Consider the following 23,527-nt stretch of genomic DNA (forward strand, 5'->3'; position numbering starts at 1 on the left):
ATCCCGACCCATCGACGGAAGTGGAGTGAAACCGGGCCGGAAGTGAGGCGGTGTCTTCCACTCTCCTTCCCGCGCGCCGAGGTGGCCTAAGTAACCGCGGCTCGTGAGGCGGTGAGCGCCCAAACTGGAGCCAATCAGCTGCGGGGAGGGGCGGGACTTCCTGCGCGGGGGCCGGAGCTGTTGCACCGCCTGGCTCTTCTTGGTCCCGGCTCCGAGGTAGCGGCAGCGGCGGCGTCTCCGTGAGGAGGCGCTCGGGGCCATGACGTCAGCGTCCACAAAGGTTCGACCTCCCTCGCGGACAGCGCTCCCTGGCGGCCACGGGAGGGCGGGCCCCCCAGTTGGCTCGCGGCTCTTCCGTCCCGGGCGGGGGGCGGGCGGGAGTCCAACCTGGGGTGGGGCTAGGGGCTCCGGGCGGGACGGCGCGGGGCTGTGCGCCGGCCCCCCGTAACGCTGCCCCGCCCCCAGGTCGGAGAGATCTTCTCCGCGGCGGGCGCCGCCTTCACGAAGCTCGGAGAGCTGACGATGCAGCTGCATCCTGTGGCCGACTCTTCCCCCGCGGGGTACGTGAGCCCGGGCTGGGGACCTGGACGCTGAGAGCAGACGCTGGGACTCGATCACAGACACCGACATTCTTCTAGGGCAGGGACAGATGTTAGTTTCCCTTCGTGCCTGGCACAGCGCAGAGTAGGTCTTAATAAATGATTATTGAATGAATGAATGAATGACAGATAAACCACAGACTGAGGCTCGTAATCCGGACTCATTTCACAATTCTGTCCTGCTGCGCATTGGCAGAGCATAGACCATCACCACTACCCATTCACCCCAAATCATGTGGAATTCCGTCAGATTGCAACAGATTGTGTTTAGGTGTTCTGTTTGTAAGACACCCGCCTCCCCCCCCCTCCCGCCCCCGTCACTTGTTGAATTAGTTTCAGTGGGCTGTTTACAGCAGCTGTTTCACGTTGATGGGGGAGCCGTTTTATTATAAGGTTGTTGCATTATAGTTTGGATGGGAGTCCTCAGGGTTCCCACAGGGCCTTAAGAATTTTTTTGTTTGTTTTTTAAAGAGGACCTCTTTATGGAAGGGGCCCCGGACATTGCAGGGAGGAGGCTGGTTGCTGTGGAATGCGTAGCCTGTGGGCTGGCTCCACATCCCTCCTCCTCCCACTTTCGCTATTCCCCTCTCCCCTTCTGACAGTGCCAAGTGGACGGAGACGGAGATAGAGATGCTGAGGGCTGCTGTGAAGCGATTTGGGGACGATCTTAATCACATCAGCTGTGTCATCAAGGAACGGACAGTGTGAGGGAGGGCTGGCTGGCAGAGAAAGGGCGGGTGGGCAGCTTTCTTCCTCCATACCCATTTGTTCCATCTTCCTCAAACTCCCTTCCAGCTCAATATCTTTCCTACTCTGTGAGTCCCTCGAGAACTGAAAGAATAAAAGAATTGTCACAATTGGTCAGAAGTTACTAAAATGCTGTGGTCATCAGGACCTTACATGAATTTAGTTTTAGGTTACCCAGTAGTTTAAGATACCCAGTAACTGAATTTGCTAATAGGAATTCCCTGGTTATTTATACAGATCTTTTGAACACTCCTGTGGTGTTTCCAGGGATATTATGATCCTGAACTAGTCGATCAGGATCTGTTAATAAGTTTCAATCAACCTGTAGGTCACCCAGGCTTACCTGGTAGCCTTCCACATCCATACATCTCTCCCACAAGAGAATTAGGGGGTGGGCCTTTCCCACTCCTCAGTTGAGAGACTCCACTCTTCATACTCCATTTGCCCTCATTGGCTGCAAAGCTTCCAGGAAAACAAGAACCCTAGCAAAGGTCATTGAAGCCTTCACCTGGATTCCTATGAAGGGGCTCCCTAGTGTTCCTTCAGAGTGGCCCATCTCCCCTGCCCCCACCCCCTTATTCCCTAAGCCTTTTTTATGACTCCCTTCCTAACTTGCTCTCTCATCTCTTTAGGGCTCAGATAAAGGCCACCGTGAAACGAAAGGTATATGAAGACTCTGGTATCCCCCTTCCAGCCGATTCACCCAAGAAAGGGCCCAAGAAGGTGGCATCTGGTGTATTGTCGCCTCCTCCAACTGCTCCTCCACCAAGCAGCTCCAGTGTCCCCGAGGCCGGGGGTCCCCCCATAAAGAAACAGAAGGCTGGTGAGGGCTGTGGAGTTGTTGCCTGGGGATTAGATGTCCATCCGTGGTTCAGTGAGAGAGTTGGGCTTTGGTCAGAGGACAGATCTCTTTTCCTCTCCTAGTGAAGGTTCCAGAAACTGGCTGGGGTGGGGAAGGGAGGGAAGGAGAGGTTGAACTTTGGGAAGTGGGTGGGGTGGGGGGAGAACCATCAGGGAACCTAGTACCTAGCTTGTGCCCCCCTCCCAGATGTGACACTCAGTGCTCTGAATGACTCGGACGCCAACAGTGACCTGGTGGATATTGAGGGGCTAGGAGAAACTCCTCCAACCAAGAAACTCAACTTCGACCAGGGTAGGAGTCCTCTTCCTCCCAAAACAGCTGAAGGGATGGGGGATGGTGGGGAGGGTCTCAGCAGGAGCCCCCTACCGTGACCTGGGAAAGAGAAAGTTCCTTGCTATGCATGCAAGGGTCAGGTCTGTAAGGAGCCAGGTGCTCTGGGGAGGCGGGAGTCCTACTTGGGACTCGCTCCATCTCGGCCCATTTTACTTCCTGTTCCAGACAGCCTGACCCTGGATTCTGGCCTTCTCTTGACCTCCGCTGATCCTCCTCTGCTCTCATGCTGAGCCTTCCACCTCTGACCCCTCTCACTGTTCACCCTGGACCTGTGGATCGCCTGGGACTCTGAGCAAGGCCTGCATGTGACAGGGTGGAAAGGCTGCCAGGGGCAACCCACCTTGCTGTTCCTGTATGAGCATCTGCACCCCAACCCCTGGGTCCCCCCGCAACTGATGGATGTTTTTATACAGAAAACAATAAAGATCTGCCTCTCAGCCTGGTGCTTTCCACCTGACATTACTGGAGTACGGGGGACACTTCTCTCTCGGCTTAGCCCCTCCTCGGCAGCTCTCACCACCCTGCCTGGAGCAGCACAGCCAATATTGGCAGGCTTTCTTCCCAGTGCCAATATTTCTGTGCTGCTAGAGCCAGGGGAGCTGGGCGTGGGCAACAAAGACTCCACTTTGCTCTCTGGAGGCAGGACGTACTCCGGGGTCTCTGGCAGCCAGTACTCCTGAGACTGCTCTGGGGACTTCAGAGGGGCAGCTTCCAGGGCTTTCACACCTCCCATTCCCCGCCCCACCCCACCCCACCTCCCACCTCACCAGAAGGCCCCAGATGTTTTCTGTGTCGCTTCTCCAGGGTGGCCTCCCGGGCCAAGCCTCAGCGGTGCCTCCCCCACCCTCGCTCTAACACCACAGTGTGGTTTGGACGTGGCCACAGTGCCGTACAAACCACAGTGTGCTGCTGGGGCGGGAGCAGGACTGGGGTGGGTTGAGAGAAAGGGAGCACAAGACAGTGCTGTGAAGACCCCCCACCACCAAGGGTGGGGAGAGAAGGCTGAAAGGCAAACATGGCCCCAAGAAGGGTTGGGGAAAACAAGAAACTAGAGCTAGGAGCTGAGCAGACAACTGAAGGGAGAGGGGCCTATGGGGTGAGCTTACAGTGTAGTAAGACTGGAACCATCTTCCCTGTAGGAACTCTGCTCAAGGGATCCCTAGTGTGTGTGGGGGGTGGGATCTGAGGAAATAGGGAATGACTGTGGAGGACCAACAGACTGCCTCTCGACTCAGCAAGGGCAGGGACCCAAGGCTTCCTGTGTCCGTTCCTCCCCTGCCTGGGTCAGAACCCAAGAGAAAGCAAGGAAAGACAGAAGGCCAAGGACAGCAGTGTTGGGAGTTGGCAGTCCAGAGGTGGTGGGGCCGGAAGATGGTTGGGAGAGGGGGGCCGGAAGTCGCCCTGGGCCCTGGGCCTGCCACAAGATGGAGGCCAAAGGCAGGAAATGGAGGCCAGGGGGAAAGGGGAGCAGCAGGGCCCAGGAAGAGGGCCTTCTGGACCTGGGGGCCAGGTATTCAACCCCCGGGACTGTCCCCACTCCTCATGGCCCCCCAGGACCCAAGTCCCACCCCCCGCGACAACCCCTACCAGCCTATTCACCAGGCCCAGGAAGGCGGGCCCACCCCAGAAAGCCACGTTTAAGCTGACAAACATGCCTCTCCCCACCCCCACCCTAGGCCTTCCCTCAGCCTTTTTCTCCTGTCCAGGACTTGATTTTTAAAAAATACCCCCCAGAAAGCAAAATCCAAGGGCCAAAATCCCTTCCGCAAATCAAAATAATATCCTCTAAAACCCAAAAGTTATCCTCCCTTTACCACCCCCCCTTCCGACACACCCCCCAAAACTCTTAGCAATCAAAAAGATCTAAGATGGTGGTGTAAGCAGTCTTTTTAGGCCCCGGGGGATGCCAGACCCCCTCAGACGAGACCCCTATCTGTCCCACATCAAATTCGGCCAAGGCTTCCTGCTCTTCACACCCCCCTCCATAACCCCAAAACTGAACAGCTGCCCCCAGCTCCCATCCTCGGCAGAGCCTTTGTGGGGATGGATGAAACAGAAATCAAACACTATACTAACGGCTGGGGATGTTGGGGGGCCCTCTGGTCTCAGTCTTTGGTTTCCATCTGGGGGACTACAGTTTCGGGGTGTAAGAGAAAGCCTCTTCAATCATCCCCCCAATTTCAAGACTGACAAAGCCCAACCCCACCCCAGCACGCACCTCCAAACCTCCCCCCCAACCGCCACGTCTCTCCTGAAAACAGGGGACACTTTCCTCCCCACTTACCTCAGCTACTCTCCCCTGAGATCCTGGTCCCCTATTTTGAAGGGAACAAAATTTGGGGTGCATCCCTCACATTTGGGGTGCAGGAGAAAGGAGCCGCCCCAGTCGCATCGCTGGCCTCCTTCCTCTCGGCTGGCTCAGGGAGTGGGGAGTGCCCTAGGGAGGGGGGACCCCCACAAGAGAGCACAGGAGGGGGTTCCTCCACTTCCAGTCAGAATTGGGGACACCCCCCCCAAACCCGTCCCAGCCCATCCGTCTCCAACTCGGCGGGAGAGGCAGCTGCAGTGCCCCAGTCAGATTCCCCCAACACTACATTCCTCACCCCATCTAGAGGGGTCCCGGGGGCCCCAAAAAATCCCAAAAAAATCTAGGATGTTGGCAGGACGGTCCTGGACTAGCTCCCCAAATTTGGGGTCCTCAGATCCCCCCGTTTTTTCAGGAAAATTCCGTCTTTCACCTGCCTCCCGCCAGCCCTGCTCTGTCCCGATGCCAATTTTGGAAGTCACTCCCTCCTTCCTCCTCCCGTCTCTCCAGGCCCCCCCGCTCGGGGGCTAGGGTCCAGGACACCTGGCTTCCAGGCCGGGGGAGGGGGGCACTCCTCGAAGGGCTAGGGGCCAGGAGGTCAAGCTCATAGCCCCAGTCTTAGGGAAGCAGGAAAGCCCGATCCTCCCTTCCCCTCCCCCCTGGCTGGTCTCCGTGGTGGTTTAGGAAAGCCTGGAGGATTGGAATCTGCCATTGCTGTTGCACAGGCAGTTTTTTTTTCCTTGGGTTGGGGGGGTGGGCAGTGGGAGGGAGAGAGGGGAGGAGAGCCGAAGAGAGCAGGGACCGGGGTGTGCAGAACTGGCCTGGTTTACCCCCCAGCCCCTGCTGCCGTGGGGAACCCCCCCTCATCTCACCCACACTCCCAGTCCTCTGTCTGCTTTCTGTTTGGGGCTCTTATCCTAGAAAATCAGGGTACAAGATTCACCTCCTTGTACCTCATCACCACCTCTCCTTGCCACAATTTCAATGGCACTGCCCTAGTCAGGAGTGTCCACTTGACCACGATATTCCACTTCCCCCCGCCTTCCCCTAAGTCGAGGTGTGTGCCCTTAATAAATTGGGGTTCAGAATCTGAAACCGCCTTTTCTCCCTCAGATCTATCCAGGCCACATAAAAATAAAAGGAGATAGACTCCCTTTCCAAATTTCTTCCATCAAATCTTGGGCATATTTGGAGATTCACTAAAGAGACTTCTAGAGTCTAGGGTGAGAGGGAGCTAAAAGCAAAGGATATCCCAAACCATTATCATAGTCCAAATTAAGTGAACCCTAAAATCAATCTCACATCATGATCTACCACTCAGCTTCAACAAATGCAACAAGGAGTGGCAAAACACCCCAAAATAAGGACACCCCAAAACTGTAGTCTCCTACCCTCAGCCCTCACCTTGTTTTTCCCCCTGGAAAAAGCCTCCTGGCTCTCATGCATACATAGAAATATCCCCCTCCTCAAAGTAAGCTTGCACAACATTCAAATATAAAGCCTTGCTCCCCAGCAAGGACCCACAATCACAGAAGGCCTTCAAACTTGCACAACATTCAAATATAAAGCCTGGCTCCCTGGCAAAGACCCACAATCACAGAAGGCCTTCAAACTTGCTTCCAGGTTCCTATTATGTTCCACCTCAAGCTAATAAAAGCCCCAAATTGAATTTCATACCCCCCAAATATAATCTGAACCTCAAAATTTATCTGGTACCCCCATCAGACTGTACCCCAAACCCACCATGATTACTGTACTTGAAATCAGATTGTCCACATACACCAATGACTATGAATACCCTAAACCAAATTTTCATCCATCTCCGAAGAACACCTAGCTGACTGTGGGTGTAAGAATCCCAGAACTAATATAGCTTCAAAATTAGCTCCATGAAAGTGTTAGTCACTCAGTCGTGCCCAACTCTTTGCAATCCCATGGACTAAAGCCCACCAGGCTCCTCTGTCCATGGGATTTTCCAGCCAAGGATACTGGAGTGGGTTGCTATTTCCTTCTCCATGGGATCTTCCCGACCCAGGGAGTAAACCCAGGTCTCCTACATTGCAGGCAGATTCTTTACTGACTGAACCACCGGGAAGCCCAAGGTCAGCTCCATACCTCAGACTTACTACTGACCCTCAACCCTGAATGCAGCCCTCAGGGCCCAGAATGATCACAGTAACTCAACACCCCACATCTGACAGATAGACCAGATAACATAAAAGTAACTCCACCCTGATCCCAAAGGAGCCGCAGGTCTAACTCCCACCTCCAACTGGGCAGAGACCAAAGTAACCCTCATTTGCAGAAGCCAGCACACCATCTCGAATCCCTAGTTCCCCATTCCCAATGTCTCAGCAGTTCTTTCCTGCACCCAAATAAAGACATCCTCAGTTCTGAAGAGGAGGGCCTCAGGTCTCTATAAGCAGCTCCACGGATTATGGCCAGTCATTACTGGGCAATTGTAGACGTTCCTGAGCCCAAATGCAAGGCAGCTAGACTCAGCTCTGGCCCCCGTTATCCAAATGAACCTCATCTCCGTTCTCCAAATGAATCTCATCTCCCCAAACGAAATACGAGGGTGTGACCCGTGCCTATCTCCCAGATCAGGGACTTAAATTGGGGTTATCAGCCCCTTCTGCCCTCTCTCCCTTGTTACCCTGAGACCCTCCCTTTCCTCTTCTGTTGGTTCAGTGTATCTAACTTTTACATTCAGTTCAGTTCAGTCGCTCAGTCGTGTCCGACTCTTTGCGACCCCATGAATCGCAGCACGCCAGGCCTCCCTGTCCATCACCAACTCCCGGAGTTCACTCAAACTCATGTCCATCGAGTCGGTGACGACATCCAGCCATTACATTAACGTTCACTAAAAAAAAAAAAAAAAAAAACACCTCTAAATACAGATAATAGCCTCTAGGTTAATAAGAATCCTGGGCTCCCAGGACTCAGAACCCTGGCTCTTTGTCCCACTCATTTCTCTGGTTCCCAAAGTCCGCGGATTTCTCACCCCAGGCAGGAACCCCAGGTTCAGAGGGAAGTCCCCTCTGTCGCCTAACTCTCCCTCCCTCCGCCCAACCCTAGTCCCCTGGACAAAGTAAATGCGAGCAAAGAAGGGGAGAATGACCGCCCAGACCTAAATGATCCTGCGCCCCCGGATGAATGGACCCCCAGCCGAGTGGAGACGAAGGGCGCGGCGAGGCTAGTGCTCTTCCGCCCCCTCGTGGAAGGAGCCGAACATTGCCGAGCTTCGCCTGCTTGCCGCGCTGGACCGCGGCGTCCCGCCAGCCTCTAAGCGTCGCCGACGGGCGGGTGCTCAAGGCCCTAAAGAGCTGGGACTGGGGGAGGGCGAGCAGGCTTTGGGCGGGAATCTGCCTCTCTGGATCCCTAAAAGGATTCAGAAGAGCGTCGGGAGCGAAAAGTTCGGACCCTAGGTCTCTCGAGCGTCTCTCGGCCGCCACCCGGGGCTTTCCCCACCTCCTCGAGGGGAAGCAGCTGGCGGAGCCGTCCGGTCGCAGGACAATGAAAGGAAACGAACTAGAAATCATATCCGCCCCCTCCCTATCGCGCCCGGTCAGAGCCCCTCTTTTGCAGGCCCCGCTAGAGAAGTCTGTTGAATGACCACACCCTCCCTGTCTGAGACCCCACGGGAGCCCACCGTCTCCTCCTCAAACCCGGTGTTTCTTTGGGCTCCCCTCAATCTTCCTTAATACCGTACATTGCAGGGGCAGGGGTTTGCTGTATTCACTCTCCTGTAAGAGGCTCCTTTCTAAAGCCAACACATAAATTTTCGCTGTCCCGGGTCCCCCGACGACCTAAGTCACCCAACGACTTAGTCACCCATGTTTCCCATCTCAACATCCCCAACCTCCTCCCCAATATCAATGTCCCACCCTCGGTTCCACTTTCAGTGGCCCAAGACCCCTTACTTTACGACCACCCAAGCGTTTCCGAGGTCCCGCCCTGGAGCCGGAGACCCCGCCCCGGGTTCGCCATCTGGAAAGCGAGGAAGGAAGGATACAGACCCAGGCGTTCACCCCACCTCCACCCCCGCCCCCGACATCCCGGCCAGATAAAGGAGCCGAGGCCAAGAGGGGAGAGAGACCCCGCCCCCCTTGAGAAGAGAAGCTGAAGCCCCTGCAGGACGGGGGTAAGAACCAGAGACTGAGGGAGGCAGACTCCTGGGTCCCTTAAGAGGGTTGGCGCTTGTTGATGGTAGGAAGACCGAGGCCCAGAAATTGGGCTAAACTAGGGATCCAGGACTAGAGAGTGGAATTTCGTGGTTCGGGGAAGGGAGCTTCGATTGGGATATGGAGGGATGAGGACCACAGGTCGTCTGGGGTCTCCAGGCAGGATCGTACACCTGAGACCAGGCTCGCGGTGAGGCAGAGGGGAAATGGGGATACTGGAAGGGCATTGGGAGTCTAAGTAAGGGCGCTGCAGACTGGATTCCCAACGCTTGCCATCGACGCAGCGGTGTGGGACACTTCAACTCGCTCCAAGCGCTGTGGAAACTTAGAGAAGGAAATCGGTCGATACTGAGGTTGAGGGCTGACAGAACGAGATGAATTAAGTAAAACTGCGTGAGCCGGGGCCGGGGGCTTTCCCCTGCACCTCAGGAGGAAGAGGCAAACTGCGGAAGGGAAGGCGTCTTGGGACGACAAGGATCCCTGAGCCCTTTCCTTGGCACCCGCAGGCCTCCGTCGCTATGGGTTCCACCGCTACCCCGGAGGGAGCGCTGGGCTACGTCCGCGAGTTTACTCGCCACTCCTCCGACGTGCTCGGCAACCTAAATGAGCTGCGCCTGCGCGGGATCCTCACTGACGTCACGCTGCTGGTTGGCGGGCAACCCCTTCGAGCTCACAAGGCAGTTCTTATTGCCTGCAGGTTCGAGGGGTGGCTCATGGAGTGGGGTGGGACCAAATGGGAAAGGGGCGGGGCTATAAGGTCTTTGGGAGGACACGGAAGCCAAGCCTTCCACAAACAGGAGGCGGAGCGACAGGGAATTGAGGGAGGGGTGAGAGTTAGGGAGGCGGGGCTTCTTATAGGAGCGGGGCTTTCGACAGGGTAGAGTTCCCCTTGGTTCCCCAGCCCCTAACCCGACATATCTTCCCTCTCTCCAGTGGCTTCTTCTATTCAATTTTCCGAGGCCGTGCAGGAGTAGGGGTAGACATGCTCTCCCTGCCCGGGGGCCCCGAAGCCGGGGGCTTCGCTCCCCTTCTGGACTTTATGTACACTTCGCGCCTACGTCTCTCTCCGGCCACCGCACCAGCAGTCCTCGCGGCCGCCACCTACTTGCAGATGGAGCATGTGGTCCAGGCATGCCACCGCTTCATCCAGGCCAGGTGAGGGAGCCCCAACTTGGTGTTCCTCGTGGGTGAAATGGCATCCCAGGTGTCAAGGGCAGAGGCCAAGATTAGGGAATAGCACTAATGTCCATCGCACTTTTTCTCAGCTATGAGCCTTTGGGCATATCTCTGCGGCCCCTGGAGGCAGAACCCCCCACGCCGCCAACGGCCCCTCCGCCAGGCAGTCCCAGGCGCTCGGAAGGGCACCCTGACCCACCTACTGAGTCTCGCAGCTGCAGTCAAGGGCCCCCAAGTCCACACAGCCCAGACCCCAAGGCCTGCAACTGGAAAAAATACAAGTTCATCATACTGAACTCTCAGGCCTCCCAAGCAGGGAGCCTGGCGAGGGAGAGTTCTGGTCAACTTTGCTCCCAGGCCCGGCTCCCCAGTGGAGATGAGGCTTCCAGCAGCAGCAGCAGTGAAGAAGGACCCATTTCCAGTCCCCAGAGCAGGTACAGAAACTGGAAACCACCCCATCCCACCCCAACCCCAGAATTTGTAGCAGTAGCCTCAGCTCAAGAGGCACAACCATTGGGCCTGAGTGATCAGTAACAGGAAGTGAGGGAGTGGGCTTCACCTTAGGGAGCTGGCCAGAGGCCAGGCTTACTTGGTGACGTACGCCCTTGGCAATACAACTGGATAGGGTACATTGGTCAATACCCCACCATATGATGTCTCCTAATCATTTTTCTGGGCCTTGACATCTGCCTAGGCTTTCTCCAACTGCTGCCACTGTACAGTTCAAATGTGAGGCTCCAGTCAATACCCGCCATCAGCTCACACCCCAGGCTCCAGAGACCACTGGGTCACCTTCTGGGAGGGCTCATCCACCACCAGGTAAGAGCCTCTCCTTCTACCCCCTTGGCTTTTCTCCTGTGGCTACTCAAGGCCAGTTGGGGCCAAAAGACCTCAGGGAAGGCCTAGTCCATTTTCAAATTAGAATCACCTAGAGAGTGTTTTTAAATCCCACTGTGCAGGTCACACCCCATAGATCGGAATGTCTGCAAGTGGAAGCCAGGCATCAGTATTTTTTTAAAGCTTCCAATGAGCAGCAGTGTTTGGGAACTTCTGGCGTGTTCCCATCCAGGGCTGAGTGGTCAGCCCAGGGCTGGCAAAGCCTCTCTGGCAAGCTGTCATCCAGGGTGGTGCAAGAGAGAAGAGAGGGGGGACTCCCTGGTGGTCCAGTGGCTAAAACTTCATGCTCCCAATGCACAGGGCCTGGGTTCAGTCCCTGGTCAAAGGGAGGCATGATCCCACATGCCTCCACTAAGACTGATGCAGCCAAAGAAATAAATATTTTAAAATTAAAAAAAAAAAGAGAGTGAGAGAAAGAGAGAAAGAGAAACTTCCACCCATAAGTAGGGGCCTCCACCTCCTACCACCACTATTGGAGTGATTAGCAGAATACTCTCAAATTATACAGACATAGAGACAGATCCTGGCTTGTCCTCTCAAATAACCGTATGGCCCAGAGCAGGTCAAATGAGCCTCAGCAGCCTTAACAGTAAATTGGGGGCAAAACAAAACAAAACCTGCTACCCTGTGGTCTGAGAATTCACTGGTATTGTTGTCATGACTCACCCCCTCCCCAGGAGGTGAATTTTTCAGCTGCCAGAACTGTGAGGCTGTGGCTGGGTGCTCATCGGGGTTGGACCCCGTGGCTTCTGGGGATGAGGACAAGCCCTACAAGTGTCAGCTCTGCCGGTCTGCCTTCCGCTATAAGGGCAACCTGGCCAGTCACCGCACGGTGCACACAGGTAGGGGAGGAGCAGGGAGAGGACCCTGGTCTTGGTGCCCACTGCTATTCTCCTTGACCTCCCTTCCTCCCCGCCTCCAGGGGAAAAGCCCTACCACTGCTCCATCTGCGGAGCCCGCTTTAACCGGCCGGCTAACCTGAAAACGCATAGCCGCATCCATTCGGGAGAGAAGCCCTATAAGTGCGAGACATGCGGCTCGCGCTTTGTACAGGTACGACAGTTTCAGAGCCTGATCGCAGACAAATTTGCGAGAGGGCGAGGTGGGCCGAATGGGGAGGGTTCCGTACCTCCCAGGGGCGCGGTCTGAGATTCCCTCCTTTCCCAGGTAGCGCATCTGCGCGCGCACGTGCTGATCCACACCGGGGAGAAGCCCTATCCTTGCCCCACCTGCGGGACTCGCTTCCGCCACCTACAGACCCTCAAGAGTCACGTTCGCATCCATACCGGAGAGAAGCCTTACCACGTGAGTACCGGACCTGGCCTAGCCCAAAGCCTTGGAATTACCTCCTGTTTACCGACGGGCGGGGCTCTGAAAGGAGCGGGCCTGGAGGCCTTTAGATCGAGGCTAGGTGGGCGGTGTCCTTGTGAGGAAGGGGTGGGGCCGAAGGTAGGGGTGGCAGGTTTAGAAGTTAGGTTCCTGGACGGGGCGCAGTCCTGGAGAGGAGGTGACAGGTGTAAAAACGCTTTGCTGAAGGGGGCCTCCTAGGCCTTCCCCTGAGCATTTGGGAGGATGTGGGGACTCAAGAGGCTTCCCTATATCCCCAAGAGCTTCTCTCAGGTGGAGTGCTGGGCGGTTCTCCCTCGCTCAACATCTAAAAGGTGGTCGTGGGTGGGGAAGAGACCTGACCCGGCTGTCATCTTACAGTGCGACCCCTGTGGTCTGCATTTCCGGCACAAGAGTCAACTTCGGCTACATCTGCGCCAGAAACACGGAGCTGCTACCAACACCAAAGTGCACTACCACATTCTAGGGGGGCCCTAGCCGAGTGCCGCCCCGGCCCCACTCCCTTCCCGGAAGACGGAAAGCTGCGGCTCACGCCTGGGTTCGCTGCCAGGCTTGGGCGTGGGGGTGTGCGAGGCCCCTGGATATCAGCGACGGCCACCACCTTTAATTTCTCACTGCGGGGAGCAGGGGTGGGAGATCCTGGCCTGATCTGCCTCTGTTTTGCTGGTCAAAACCTCTTCCCCGCAATCGATATTGTTTCTGAGCAGAGAACAAGCTAGGAGCTGGAGCGGAGAGACTGGAAGCCTGATTTCCTTAAGGAATCAGGCCTCCACCTGCAGCCCCCGTCTCATTTGATTTATCTGTAAATATAATTTATTGAGGCTTCTGGGTGGCACCAGGGCCTTCATACTATTGCATTTCCCATGTCCCTCTTCTACAAGTGTGATCAAAAGTGACCTGAAACTCGGAATGTGAGGTCACAGCTCTGCTGGCAGAGATTAGCACTTGGCTGCCTCCTTTGGCTTGAGTGTTTTATATTATTATTGTCCAACTTTTATCTTTAGAATTGTTATTTTCCCACTTGCTCGTTGGTTTGTTTAAAATGGAGAAAAGAGTTCCCCGTGCCCTTCCCCTTCAATTCTAGGTCTGGAACCTTTATTTGTTCTAGGGCAGCTCTGGGAACATGTGGGTTTGTGGAATTGGGTCAGGAACCCTCTCAAATATTCTGAATATTGTAGGTTTTCTAGCAGGCTAGCACTGGATATAGACTTTTTCTGTTCTTCCAAGAACCTATGATGAAATGGAGGTAATACATACCTCCTGGAGGCAGTGGGTGTGGGGCCTTTGTCAGTCCTGGAAATTGGGGGATGATTTGAGAGGCTTTCTCTTAGGCCCCTGACTGTCCTATTAGTCTGGCCACCTAGGTTTGGCTCCATGGTAGTTTTGGCTATCTGATAGAACTCACCTAGGAGCTTGAGCTGAGCCCACAATCCTCCCTCTAGGGGCCTGTTCTTAGCACGAAGTTGATCCCTCTATGCAGGAGAGATCTGCAATTCCATATCAGAAATGATGCAATCTTTTCGGAGTCTTCCCAGTCTCTTAAGAATGCTATGATCTAGGGGAGAATTATCTTGAGTAAAGACTATGACCTTTCCTTTACTGCAGAGCCATCTGGGTTAGAATGTTCCCTGGGGGTTCTACATGAGATGACCTTTTCTTCCTTTAGTAGGTATTTGGACATCTTCTGGCAAGTGTCCAGATTTCAGAGATTTCTTTGCCTCTAGAAGTCACAGGTGCTTGGTAACTTTCTTACCTTAGAAAAGCTGAGTGTGTGACCTGGTCTTCCCGTCACTACATTCCTCTCTGGAACCAGTGAAAGCACTAGAACCTTCCACAGGGACAGAAAAGGGGCTGAGTTCCATTATGGATTTGCTATAGTTGGGATTATGATCGAGATTAGTGTTGGGATTAAAGCTTTAAAAGACTGACTGATGGACCATCTAGTTGACCAAGTCTCCCGTAGGATTAAGAGGTTGTTTGAGGGACACAGTCTCTGGTTTAGGCCAAGTAGGTAGAAAGTTAGAAATGGGTTGTCTCTTAACTGTGTGGAGCGTCTAGAATGTTAGGTGATACTCTGAAGTATTACCAGTCCTGCCCCTGTTGCTCTGGGGCCTGTTCGTTTAGGGACATGGGGTAGAGGGTAAGAAGCACTTTGAATTTGTGGGATGGAGCTTCCTCAAGACAGGTCAGTCCTAGTGGCTGTCACTTGGGGATTGATTAGAAAGCTACTCTTTTCCCTCTTTCCCTCTTAACCTCAGTGCAGAATTGAAGGAGGGAGGGAAAGCAGAGGAAAGAGTTGAGAAGAAACTATATATATATATATTTTTAAGCATATTGGATGGGCAGGTGGAGAGTGCCAGGGGGTGGAGATGTTAGATCTTGCAAGACCAGAATCATGGAATAAAGAAGCCTCTCTGTGCTGCTTGTTGTGTCCTGGGTTCTTGCCTGTGGCGATCTGGGGACTGGGGAAAGAGGGTTCTTCTTCATGGATACCATCTTGGATTTTGTGCCCATCCCATTGTCCCATCCATTTTAAGCAGCCCTTGTTCTCCCCTTCCCTGCCCTTGCCTTCCGGCTCATTGTGTAGGAACCAGTGACTTCATGAAGTCTCTCCGGAGCCACCTGCATCCTGCTGCTCTTAAGTCACTTCCTGCCTTGAGATGTGGAGGTAGCAGGGAGAAACCAGGAAGCCACAAATAATACCAAGATGCTGGGGGATGCATCTGTGCAGGGGAACTTGATGCTTGGGACACCCCCTACCACCATGGAAAATGGATAGGACTTGGGTCCCCTAAGGACAACAGATGCTAGAGGTGGTGGTGAGAAGACCATGTGGTTAGAGCCAGTGTGCCAGTGCTACCCGTCCCCCAGCAGTGATTTCTTGGAATCCATCCAGTGCCTAGTACTCAATTCTCTTCTACCCTTTCTCTTGTCCTGTGTGTCTTGGATGCACAACTTGTTCTGCCCAGAGGATGAAGGGTCACTAATTCTGATAAATTACCTCCCTCTTGGACTTAAAATTCCTCATCTGTGAAATAAGTCCATTAACATGGAAGGAATAATTTCCTCCCAGCATTTATAGTTTGTGGTTGTGTGTCTCAGTCTTTTAAAACCCATGACATGGGTTAGATGTTTTTTAAGCACAAAACAAACTAAAGGAAAACCTCCCTTCCCCTCCCTCTATGGCTTATCCCCTGTTTAAAATAAGACCCACTAATATTACATATCTCCTGCTTCATGTGCATGCTATGTCACTTCAATCATGTCTGACTCTTTGTGACCCTATGGACTATAACCCACCAGACTCCTCTATCCACAAGAGAGATTGGGATTCTCCAGGAAAGAATACTGGAGTAGACTGCCATGCCCTCCTCCAGGGGATCTTCCTGACCCAGAGATCTAACCCACATCTCTTACATCTCCTGCACTGGCAGGCAAGTTCTTTACCACTAACACCACCTGGGAAGCCCAAGGCATTTTAGTGTATAGATTTTCAATTCAACCCCCTGACAACCTAAAAGCAGGAATTATTATTAGCCTCAGTTTACAAGTAGGGAAACCAACTGAGAGATTCAGTATTTTGGCCAGGTTAATAAGCGATGAAGCCAGGACTGGAACCACAATTTGATTCTACAGACTGTGCTCTTAACTATTATGTTATATAGCCATACCAACTTCTACATCTTTGATATAGTCCTTGCCGGTCAAAGTTCTGCTCCACTTACAAAAAAAGAGAGAGAGAAAGAAAAAAACTTTTTGGGTATGACCATTTTTATTTCCCACATATAAAAAAGTATAAGGCTCAATATGCTTTTTAAAATCATACAGCCGCCCTCCCCACCCCAGCCCCACTTGTCTGACCCCTTGAGCTCAGATGTCAAGGTCAGTGTTTTAAGGAGCTTGAAGCCAAATCATTAGTGCTACATAAGGTTGGAGGAACTGGGTACTGGTTGGGAAGGAAGGGCTGATTGTACCAGTGGTCATGGCTTGTCTCTTTAGTCTATCCCACTATGGGATCGAAAAATGTGGTTAGGAAGTGGTTGTTACCAGAGGGCAGAGGGAAAGCTTCCAGCCCCACTGGAGACGGGTGCTGGTGGGGCTCTGAGTGAGTTCACAGATGCACTTCCTCTGCCCAGTTATTTTTGGTCTCTATGATCTGTAGGTTTCCTGTTAGTGGGAACAGAAGGGACAGGAACAAGTTCCCATTACAGAAATATATGCCAGGAATCCAACAGCCCATTCTCTTTCCTTGGCCTCTGAACTTTCTCCGGGATCCAGGCATCTAGATTTAATCTTATCTTATAATCGCTCTACGCCCCCCACCCCCGCTCCGCGTTTCAACTCATGGACCCCTTATTAAATATGTTTTCCTCTCCTGAACCAGCTTACCCACTACTAACCCCCACGGACTCCTTACGTGCGCATCTCTGCAGAAATCCGGTCAAATTAGCCCGCTAGGTGGACAGGAGACAGAAGCTGCAGCAGAGCACACCCCTGGGTCACGTGGGGCCCAACTATTTGGCCTCCGAAAGTCCCCTCTGCACGCATGCGCCCCATTCATTACCCAGTACAAGACAGGTTCTAAACTCCGCCCCGCCCCTCTGGCTCCTCCCCCTGCTGAGGAGTCCCGCGTCCTTATTGGTGAGCTTCGGACAGGGATGCAGACCCTTGCTGGCCAGGTGCTAACTCTTTCAATGATGAGATAGATAAGCCACCTGGAGACCGGTGCACCTCAGGGGTGGGGCCCAGTTCAGGCCCCTCCCGCGTCTGTCCAGCCCAGGCCTTGACTCCAGATTTGAAGCCACCGGAGCCACGCCTCCCGGCGCTGAACGTCGGGGCCAGCGCGGGCCTGATCTCCCCATTATAATCGCTCCCAATAGGGGAGAAGCGCAGGCGTCTCACGCAGCCTCTCTGCAGCTTTCAAGCCCTCGTTGGTACTTTCCTCTCTGCCACCCTCGCTTCTCCGGCGCGGCCCCGAGCTGTCCGGCCGGGTGGGTGGGCAGAGGTGGAACGACCCGAGCTCCGCTCCGGAAGGGGCTTAGAGGCAGCACTGTTACCACCCAGATGGCTTATAGGGCCGAGCCCCCCGACGGGGGCTGGGGATGGATGGTGGTGCTCTCAGCGTTCTTCCAGTCGGCGCTGGTGTTCGGGGTGCTCCGTTCCTTCGGCGTCTTCTTTGTGGAATTTGTGGCGGCGTTTGAAGAGCCGGCCGCGCGAGTCTCCTGGATCGCCTCCATAGGAATCGCGGTGCAGCAGTTTGGGAGTGAGTGCTGCGCCCGGGTCCGGAGTCCTGTGTCCCTCGACCCTCGGAAGGGAGTGGGGGATGCGGGGACAGTAAAGGACATGGGTAGGGGGAGCGGTGCTGGAGAAGGACGCCTGAGATCTTCTCGCAGAACTCTTGCTCTTCTCCAGGTCCAGTGGGCAGTGCGCTGAGCACGAAGTTCGGTCCCAGGCCTGCGGTGATGACCGGGGGTATCCTGACTGCAATGGGGATGCTGCTTGCCTCCTTTGCTACCTCCTTAACCCACCTGTACCTGAGTATTGGGTTGCTCTCAGGTGAGACCCTGAGCAGGGCCGGTGAGTCAAAACCTGAGTCTTTTTGGCCTCAGGACTTTTACCTTCTTCCTGCTCCTTCCGAAGGACTTAGGGGAAACTCTCAGAGAAAATTTTAGCTAGCACCTCTGCCTGGAAGGGTATTCTTAACAGAGGTAACTAAAGTGATAAACAGGTTAGGGGAAATCAGGAAATTCAAAGATGCAAGGCAAGAACTAGTGGAACTGGAATGTAAAAGGAAGAATTACTGTAAAGTTGTGTAAGATACTGTGGCTGTGAAATAAACATCATTATCCTATTTACAGATGCGGAAAGTCTTGAAAGCTTATGCAGTTTGGCAAATGAAGTTCACACAGCCAGCAATGGTAGAGCCCAGGTCTAACTCCAAAGTTCTGTGGTATTGACTTTACAAACATTGTCTCTAAGCTTCCAGAGTCCGCTAAGTTACATTACCTCCATTTTGCAGATGAGATTGAGGTGAGGAGGTTAAGGTACATAAGGTCATAGAGCTAGAAAGTATGGAACCAGGGTTGTAATTTAGGCCTGTGTTCCATTTTGTTGCTGGGCAGTGTTGGGATGACTGGGTGTTCTGAGTTCCTTAAGGGGTCCTCAACTCAACCCCCATTTCTTCCTTTTTGACAGGATCTGGCTGGGCCTTGACCTTCACTCCAACCCTGGCCTGCCTGTCCCGTTACTTCTCTCGCCGGCGATCCCTGGCCATGGGGCTGGCACTGACGGGCGTGGGCCTCTCCTCCTTTGCTTTTGCCCCACTCTTCCAATGGCTGCTCAACCACTATGCCTGGCGGGGAGCCCTACTGCTGGTGTCGGCCTTCTCCCTTCACTTGGTGGCCTGCGGTGCTCTTCTCCGTCCACTTTCCCTGGCTGAGGACCCTGTTGTGGGTGGCCCTGGGGCCCAGATCACCTCCCTCCTGCGTCACGGCCCCTTCCTCCGTTACACCATTGCCCTCACCCTGATCACCACTGGCTACTTCATTCCCTACGTGCACCTGGTGGCCCATCTTCGGGACCTGGGTTGGGACCCACTGCCAGCTGCCTTCCTCCTCTCAGTGGCGGCTATTTCTGACCTTGTGGGGCGTGTGGCTTCTGGGTGGCTAGGCGATGCTGTCCCAGGGCCTGTGGCAAGACTCCTGATGCTCTGGACCACCCTGACTGGGGTGATACTGGCCCTGTACCCTGTGGCTGAGGCGCCCACTGGCTTGGTGGCCCTGACTATGGCCTATGGCTTCACATCAGGGGCCCTGACCCCAGTGGCCTTCTCCGTGCTGCCTGAACTGGTGGGGACTGGAAAGATATACTGTGGCCTGGGACTGGTACAGATGGTAGAAAGCATCGGGGGGCTGCTGGGGGCTCCTCTGTCAGGTAAGGGGAATAAGATTTCCAGGTGGGCCATGGCTGCTGTGTTTTACCATGGGGGGTGCAGAGGGGAACTGATATAGTATATGTTAATACTGCCCTCTGCCATGGTAGATACACAGCCCATATGGTCAGTCACAGCAGCCTTGAAACAGGTCTGAGGGAAAGAAACTGGGGCTGTGGAAAGATTAAGAGGACCTCTGAGGCACCCTTGGCAGTGTACCTACAGCTGGGGTTTTCAGAGGATTCCGCCAGACATAGCATGCTAGTGCCTGGCTTTTCCCTTGGCCCACTGGGCCCCAGGCCAGGGGCCTGAGCCATCTGGTCAAAGTTCCCCACGCTTCAGAAGCCAGAACCTCCAGACCCTTAATGTTTTCCTCTAACTATTAACTGAAAGCATGGAAGGGAAAGAAAGGCACAGGTGTGGCTGATTCGATCTGTATCCCCAAATCTGGGGATGCCCTAAACTGGCTAGTTTGGCGGTCCTTTATGAAGGCAGGAAGGTAGTTGAAGTGACATTTTGAGGCCCCTTGGGAAACCAGAGTTCTCACACTCACCCAGTCTGAACTCTTCCAAGATGATGGGTTAAGGATCATTTTCATCCCTCCACCCCAAAATGTGTCAGAGCCATCAGTCCCAGGAAACAGATCACCCATGTGTATTCTTTTTCTCTCTTGAACCTAGGCTACCTCCGGGATGTGACAGGCAACTACACAGCTTCTTTTGTGGTAGCTGGGGCCTTCCTTCTGGCAGGAAGTGGAGTTCTCATCACTTTGCCCCACTTCTTCTGCTTCTCAGCTCCTACCTCCAAGCCCCAGGATCTTGTAACAGAGGCACTGGATACCAAAGTCCCCCTGCCTGAGGAGGGGCTGGGAGAGGATTGAACTCCAAGAAGGGGCAGACAGACCCATAAAACAAGAGGTTGGTGGCTCCAGGTCTTCTCCTGCCCCATCTTGGCACCCACAGAGCCACAATGCCTTAAGCATCTTGATCTGCTCCCCTTGCCCGCCCCTCAGAGCAGGCGTGGGGCTCCTGCAATGTGTGTGCCAACCCTTTGTATTTTCTCGAGGATTCTTGTCTGTTTGCCTCCACAACCTTTTCTGAAGGATCCAGGAGTTCAGCCTGCTCCACTGAGCTGTGAATCAACTGTGGAAAATCAAAGGCCAAGATACTTATCAAATTTTTTTTACATGTGATCTCTAGTGTTGCCCTTCTTGGAAAAAAATCTGTCTTTGGGATAAAACTGAATAAGAAAACTGGACAAAGTTCAGAACCTCAGAAAGTGCTTGGGCCCATAAGCCTGAGTGAGCTGAATGGAGTCACACTGGGGAGTGGAGGGGAGGTATCCAGGACCTCTGGTGACCCAGAGCATTTAACCCTGGACTCTGCTCTCTGGACCACAGTTCCTCCCACTTGCCCATGGACTTCCCTCTTTCCTACTTTCCCCTATAACTTAGAAATTAAGAAAATGGTGTGAGATGTGGGAGAGGGGTGCTAGTTTGGAAGAGAGAGATAAAGCTAAGAGAGCAGAAGTCTGAGATGCTTGTATTTAAGGGGGACTGAAATGCAGAAAGACTTTATCTGGGAAATGAGGATGGGGCAGCTAGCACTCAAGAGCACCCCCGTGCCCCCAACAAACCTGAAGCAGACAAACAGGCAGTTCCTGGAAGGTTTCCTGTTATAATGGCAAGCACTTGGGCAAAGAGAAAGGGACTGACAGGACAAACACCCTTCCCGCCTGCCATGGCTTAGGGGCGTCCTGTTCCCATCAACCAGCTTTTCTGGATATCTTAAGCAGAATGTTTGCAGCATAGATTGCCTAACAATTGGAGCTTGCAGGAACAGCAGATAAAAAGTCTTTATTAGGGGAGGGGCTCAACAAGTGGTGTCCAGAGTGGAGTGAGGGTCTCCCGGGGAGAGCAGGGCAACCTGAGGGACCGGGAGCAGCTCCCCCATCTCAGGGGGTGGAGTGCCTGGACGTGAGGCCTGACGGCAAGAGGGCAGCGCCTTGGGCAGCCCCAAATAGATGAAGCTGCCAGAGAGGACGAAAGAGCCGCACATGAGGAAGGAGGCGGTGAAGTCTCCGGTCTCATCCTTTAGGAAGCCTGAGAGGAGAGGGAAAGGAACTTAGAGGCCTGGGTCCCCAGATGCAGGTTAGGGGTGAGGGTGGCGAGCGGATCTGCTGGCTCTGGCCCTTACCTGACAGGGGAGGGCCTAGAAGCCCCCCGAGGCTCAGCAGCAGCATCACCAGACCGGTGGCCTGTACCACATTTCCGATGCCCACTAGCTCCGGGAGCACACAGAAAATCAACGGGGCGTAACTTCCGGCGCTCAGGCCGTAGACCCCAGCCGCGGCCAGCAGGGGGCCCCCCCAGCTGTCCTCGTTCCCCACCACAGGCACCAATCCCACCGCCAGCAGCCCCAGGCCTGTCAGAGCCCCGAATATCGTCAGCAACCGCGGGAGGGGCACCCAACCCTGGTCTGCCAGCCACCCGCAGAGGAGCCGAGCGCCGATATCCCCCACCGCAGCCGCCGCCACCACCAGCGCCGCCCCATACCCGCCCAGGCCCCGATCTAAAGCGTGAGGAGCCAAGTGCACGTAGGGGATGAAGTAACCGACCCCCACTAAGGCCGTGCCTAGTGTCAAAACTAGGAAGGCCGGGCGTCTGAAGAGACCGAGGCCGAGGGCAGCTAGAGGGCTTCGGGGTAGGGCCAGGGGGTCGCCAGTAAGCGCCAGGGGTCGTAGCAGGGCGCCACAGGGGGTGAGGTGAAGGGTGACGGCTCCGAGGAGGAGCAGGGCGCCCCGCCAGCCAAAATTATCAAGGAGGAGCTGTAAAGCGGGCGCCAAGAGCAGCGAGGAGGCCCCGTTGCCCATGAGTGCCAGCCCCACGGCCAAGACTCGACGGCGGGAGAAGTAACGGGAGACGGTCCCCAGGGCAGGGGCGAACACCAGGGCCCAGCCGGAGCCTGCGAATGGATAGGACTGGGTAAAGACAGAAACCAGGGTTACCAGGCCCTGCCATCCTAGCTCTGTTTCTCGCAGGAGGCCCCCGCCCTCTTGGCTTCCGTACCCGACAAGCTCCTATCTCCACCATCACCCCCTTAAGAACCCGGGTATCCCTCTTCCCTCACCAGCAAGGACGCCCAGGCCAAGGTAGAGGTGCAGCAGACTGTGGGCAAAAGCCGAGAAGACGAAGCCGAGCGAGGTGAGGACGCCCCCAACCATCACGACAGGGCGCACCCCCCAGCGGGTGCTCAGGGCACTGCCCACTGGGCCTGGAAGGGGGCGGAGTCAAGGGAAGGCACGCCCCCTGGACTCCCAAACTCGCTCCAACCCTTCTCATTGGCTATTTTCCTGGCCTAAACTTCTCCCCCGCCTTATAGCAACACCACCACCACCACCCCGCCCCGCTTCATCTCAAGACCCACTCAATTCTAGAATTTAGAACTCTAAATTCGACCTAGGTCTGAAGGTCGAACTCTAAGGGTCGACTTTTCTTAGGTTGTTTGGTAACTAAGTGTGTCCTCTACCACTGCTCTCACGGCACTTCCCCCCACCCCAGTTCCTGCCTCCCACCTCGGGGCCCCTCCTCACTGGCTGCCTGCTGCACTGCCAGGGCCAGGGCGCTGACCCACGCAGTCTCCTGAGCGTTTCGGTCAAAATACTCCGCGAAGTCAGGGAAGGCGAGGCCCAGGGAGCGTAACACCCCGTAGGAGAGTCCATTCACCGCGAACCCTGCGGCCGCCACCACCCAGCCCCAGCCCCCGTCCGGGGGTCCGGTTGGCTTGGGGGTCATCGTCTCCTGGGGAAGGGGGAACATCTATCAGAGAAGTCGCCACATCTGTGTCTCCTTTAGGGACCTTAGCATACCTGAGATCCAGCCCTGAGCACGACAGGACGGAGGCGGGGGGCGGAGGGGGGGTGGGGGCGGTGTGCGGGCCTAGGGCTAGAACTCCAGGTCCGCGCCGTACAAGAGCAGGATAACAGCCAGATCCCCCAGTTCTGAGACTCCCCCTCCCACAGACACCAGGTTCCCCTTACCCGACCTCTCCGGGCGGTCCGGGGGAGGGGAAGGGCGAAGAAAGGCTTGGCCCGGTTTTCTCCCCGCTTCCCCGGAGGGTGGGGCCTTAGAGGGGAGGAAATGCAGAG

The 23,527-nt window shown here is 54.8% G+C and overlaps 4 protein-coding genes across 12 annotated transcripts; 3 read left to right on the forward strand and 1 right to left on the reverse strand.

The window, feature by feature from the left end:
* The first annotated feature begins 24 nt into the window (after positions 1-24).
* C19H17orf49 (chromosome 19 C17orf49 homolog) lies at positions 25-2,978 on the forward strand. Of its 5 annotated transcripts, none has more exons than XM_061390942.1 (6): positions 25-280; positions 466-560; positions 1,202-1,303; positions 1,979-2,169; positions 2,395-2,499; positions 2,707-2,978. In XM_061390942.1, the coding sequence occupies exons 1-6, from the start codon at positions 260-262 to the stop codon at positions 2,769-2,771; spliced, it is 579 nt and encodes a 192-aa protein (XP_061246926.1). In that variant the 5' UTR covers positions 25-259; the 3' UTR covers positions 2,772-2,978. The 5 variants fall into 5 exon arrangements, with proteins under 5 accessions (XP_061246926.1, XP_061246927.1, XP_061246930.1 ...); XM_061390943.1 differs by having other exon boundaries at positions 2,711-2,978; XM_061390946.1 differs by lacking the exon at positions 1,202-1,303.
* Positions 2,979-8,832: 5,854 nt separating this feature from the next.
* BCL6B (BCL6B transcription repressor) lies at positions 8,833-13,528 on the forward strand. 3 transcript variants are annotated; one of them, XM_061390928.1, is made up of 9 exons: positions 8,887-8,990; positions 9,537-9,727; positions 9,964-10,185; positions 10,296-10,640; positions 10,901-11,025; positions 11,781-11,945; positions 12,026-12,156; positions 12,271-12,408; positions 12,811-13,528. In XM_061390928.1, the coding sequence occupies exons 2-9, from the start codon at positions 9,549-9,551 to the stop codon at positions 12,925-12,927; spliced, it is 1,422 nt and encodes a 473-aa protein (XP_061246912.1). In that variant the 5' UTR covers positions 8,887-8,990; positions 9,537-9,548; the 3' UTR covers positions 12,928-13,528. The 3 variants fall into 3 exon arrangements, with proteins under 3 accessions (XP_061246913.1, XP_061246912.1, XP_061246914.1); XM_061390929.1 differs by lacking the exon at positions 11,781-11,945 and having other exon boundaries at positions 8,833-8,990; XM_061390930.1 differs by lacking the exons at positions 8,887-8,990; positions 9,537-9,727 and adding an exon at positions 9,769-9,857.
* A 1,449-nt stretch (positions 13,529-14,977) lies between these two features.
* Positions 14,978-20,650, forward strand: SLC16A13 (solute carrier family 16 member 13). The gene is made up of 4 exons (XM_061390934.1): positions 14,978-17,713; positions 17,863-18,006; positions 18,646-19,383; positions 20,062-20,650. The coding sequence occupies exons 1-4, from the start codon at positions 17,515-17,517 to the stop codon at positions 20,259-20,261; spliced, it is 1,281 nt and encodes a 426-aa protein (XP_061246918.1). The 5' UTR covers positions 14,978-17,514; the 3' UTR covers positions 20,262-20,650.
* A 565-nt stretch (positions 20,651-21,215) lies between these two features.
* SLC16A11 (solute carrier family 16 member 11) lies at positions 21,216-23,517 on the reverse strand. Of its 3 annotated transcripts, none has more exons than XM_061390931.1 (5): positions 23,420-23,517; positions 22,955-23,180; positions 22,510-22,653; positions 21,577-22,344; positions 21,216-21,482 (listed from the first exon to the last, which is right to left on the reverse strand). In XM_061390931.1, the coding sequence occupies exons 2-5, from the start codon at positions 23,172-23,174 to the stop codon at positions 21,253-21,255; spliced, it is 1,362 nt and encodes a 453-aa protein (XP_061246915.1). In that variant the 5' UTR covers positions 23,175-23,180; positions 23,420-23,517; the 3' UTR covers positions 21,216-21,252. The 3 variants fall into 3 exon arrangements, with proteins under 3 accessions (XP_061246915.1, XP_061246917.1, XP_061246916.1); XM_061390933.1 differs by having other exon boundaries at positions 22,973-23,180; positions 23,420-23,516; XM_061390932.1 differs by having other exon boundaries at positions 23,425-23,514.
* Between the last annotated feature and the right edge of the window lie 10 nt (positions 23,518-23,527).

The sequence above is a fragment of the Bos javanicus genome, chromosome 19, assembly GCF_032452875.1.
Source record: "Bos javanicus breed banteng chromosome 19, ARS-OSU_banteng_1.0, whole genome shotgun sequence".
Lineage (NCBI taxonomy): Eukaryota > Metazoa > Chordata > Mammalia > Artiodactyla > Bovidae > Bos > Bos javanicus.

What these genes read in the sequence shown, in the direction of transcription:
- C19H17orf49 (XM_061390942.1), top strand. Translation starts at nt 260, where the DNA reads ATGACGTCAGCGTCCACAAAG. An exon ending in TGACGTCAGCGTCCACAAAG is followed by an intron (nt 281 to 465) that starts GTTCGACCTCCC and finishes CCCCGCCCCCAG; the next exon opens with GTCGGAGAGATCTTCTCCGC. An exon ending in GTCATCAAGGAACGGACAGT is followed by an intron (nt 1,304 to 1,978) that starts GTGAGGGAGGGC and finishes TCATCTCTTTAG; the next exon opens with GGCTCAGATAAAGGCCACCG.
- BCL6B (XM_061390928.1), top strand. Translation starts at nt 9,549, where the DNA reads ATGGGTTCCACCGCTACCCCGGAGGGAGCGCTGGGCTACGTCCGCGAG. An exon ending in GCAGTTCTTATTGCCTGCAG is followed by an intron (nt 9,728 to 9,963) that starts GTTCGAGGGGTG and finishes CCCTCTCTCCAG; the next exon opens with TGGCTTCTTCTATTCAATTT. An exon ending in ATTTCCAGTCCCCAGAGCAG is followed by an intron (nt 10,641 to 10,900) that starts GTACAGAAACTG and finishes ACATCTGCCTAG; the next exon opens with GCTTTCTCCAACTGCTGCCA.
- SLC16A13 (XM_061390934.1), top strand. Translation starts at nt 17,515, where the DNA reads ATGGCTTATAGGGCCGAGCCCCCCGACGGGGGCTGGGGATGGATGGTG. An exon ending in GAGTATTGGGTTGCTCTCAG is followed by an intron (nt 18,007 to 18,645) that starts GTGAGACCCTGA and finishes CCTTTTTGACAG; the next exon opens with GATCTGGCTGGGCCTTGACC. An exon ending in GCTGGGGGCTCCTCTGTCAG is followed by an intron (nt 19,384 to 20,061) that starts GTAAGGGGAATA and finishes TCTTGAACCTAG; the next exon opens with GCTACCTCCGGGATGTGACA.
- SLC16A11 (XM_061390931.1), bottom strand. Translation starts at nt 23,174, where the DNA reads ATGACCCCCAAGCCAACCGGACCCCCGGACGGGGGCTGGGGCTGGGTG. An exon ending in CAGTGAGGAGGGGCCCCGAG is followed by an intron (nt 22,654 to 22,954) that starts GTGGGAGGCAGG and finishes GCCCCCTTCCAG; the next exon opens with GCCCAGTGGGCAGTGCCCTG. An exon ending in TCTAGGCCCTCCCCTGTCAG is followed by an intron (nt 21,483 to 21,576) that starts GTAAGGGCCAGA and finishes CTCTCCTCTCAG; the next exon opens with GCTTCCTAAAGGATGAGACC.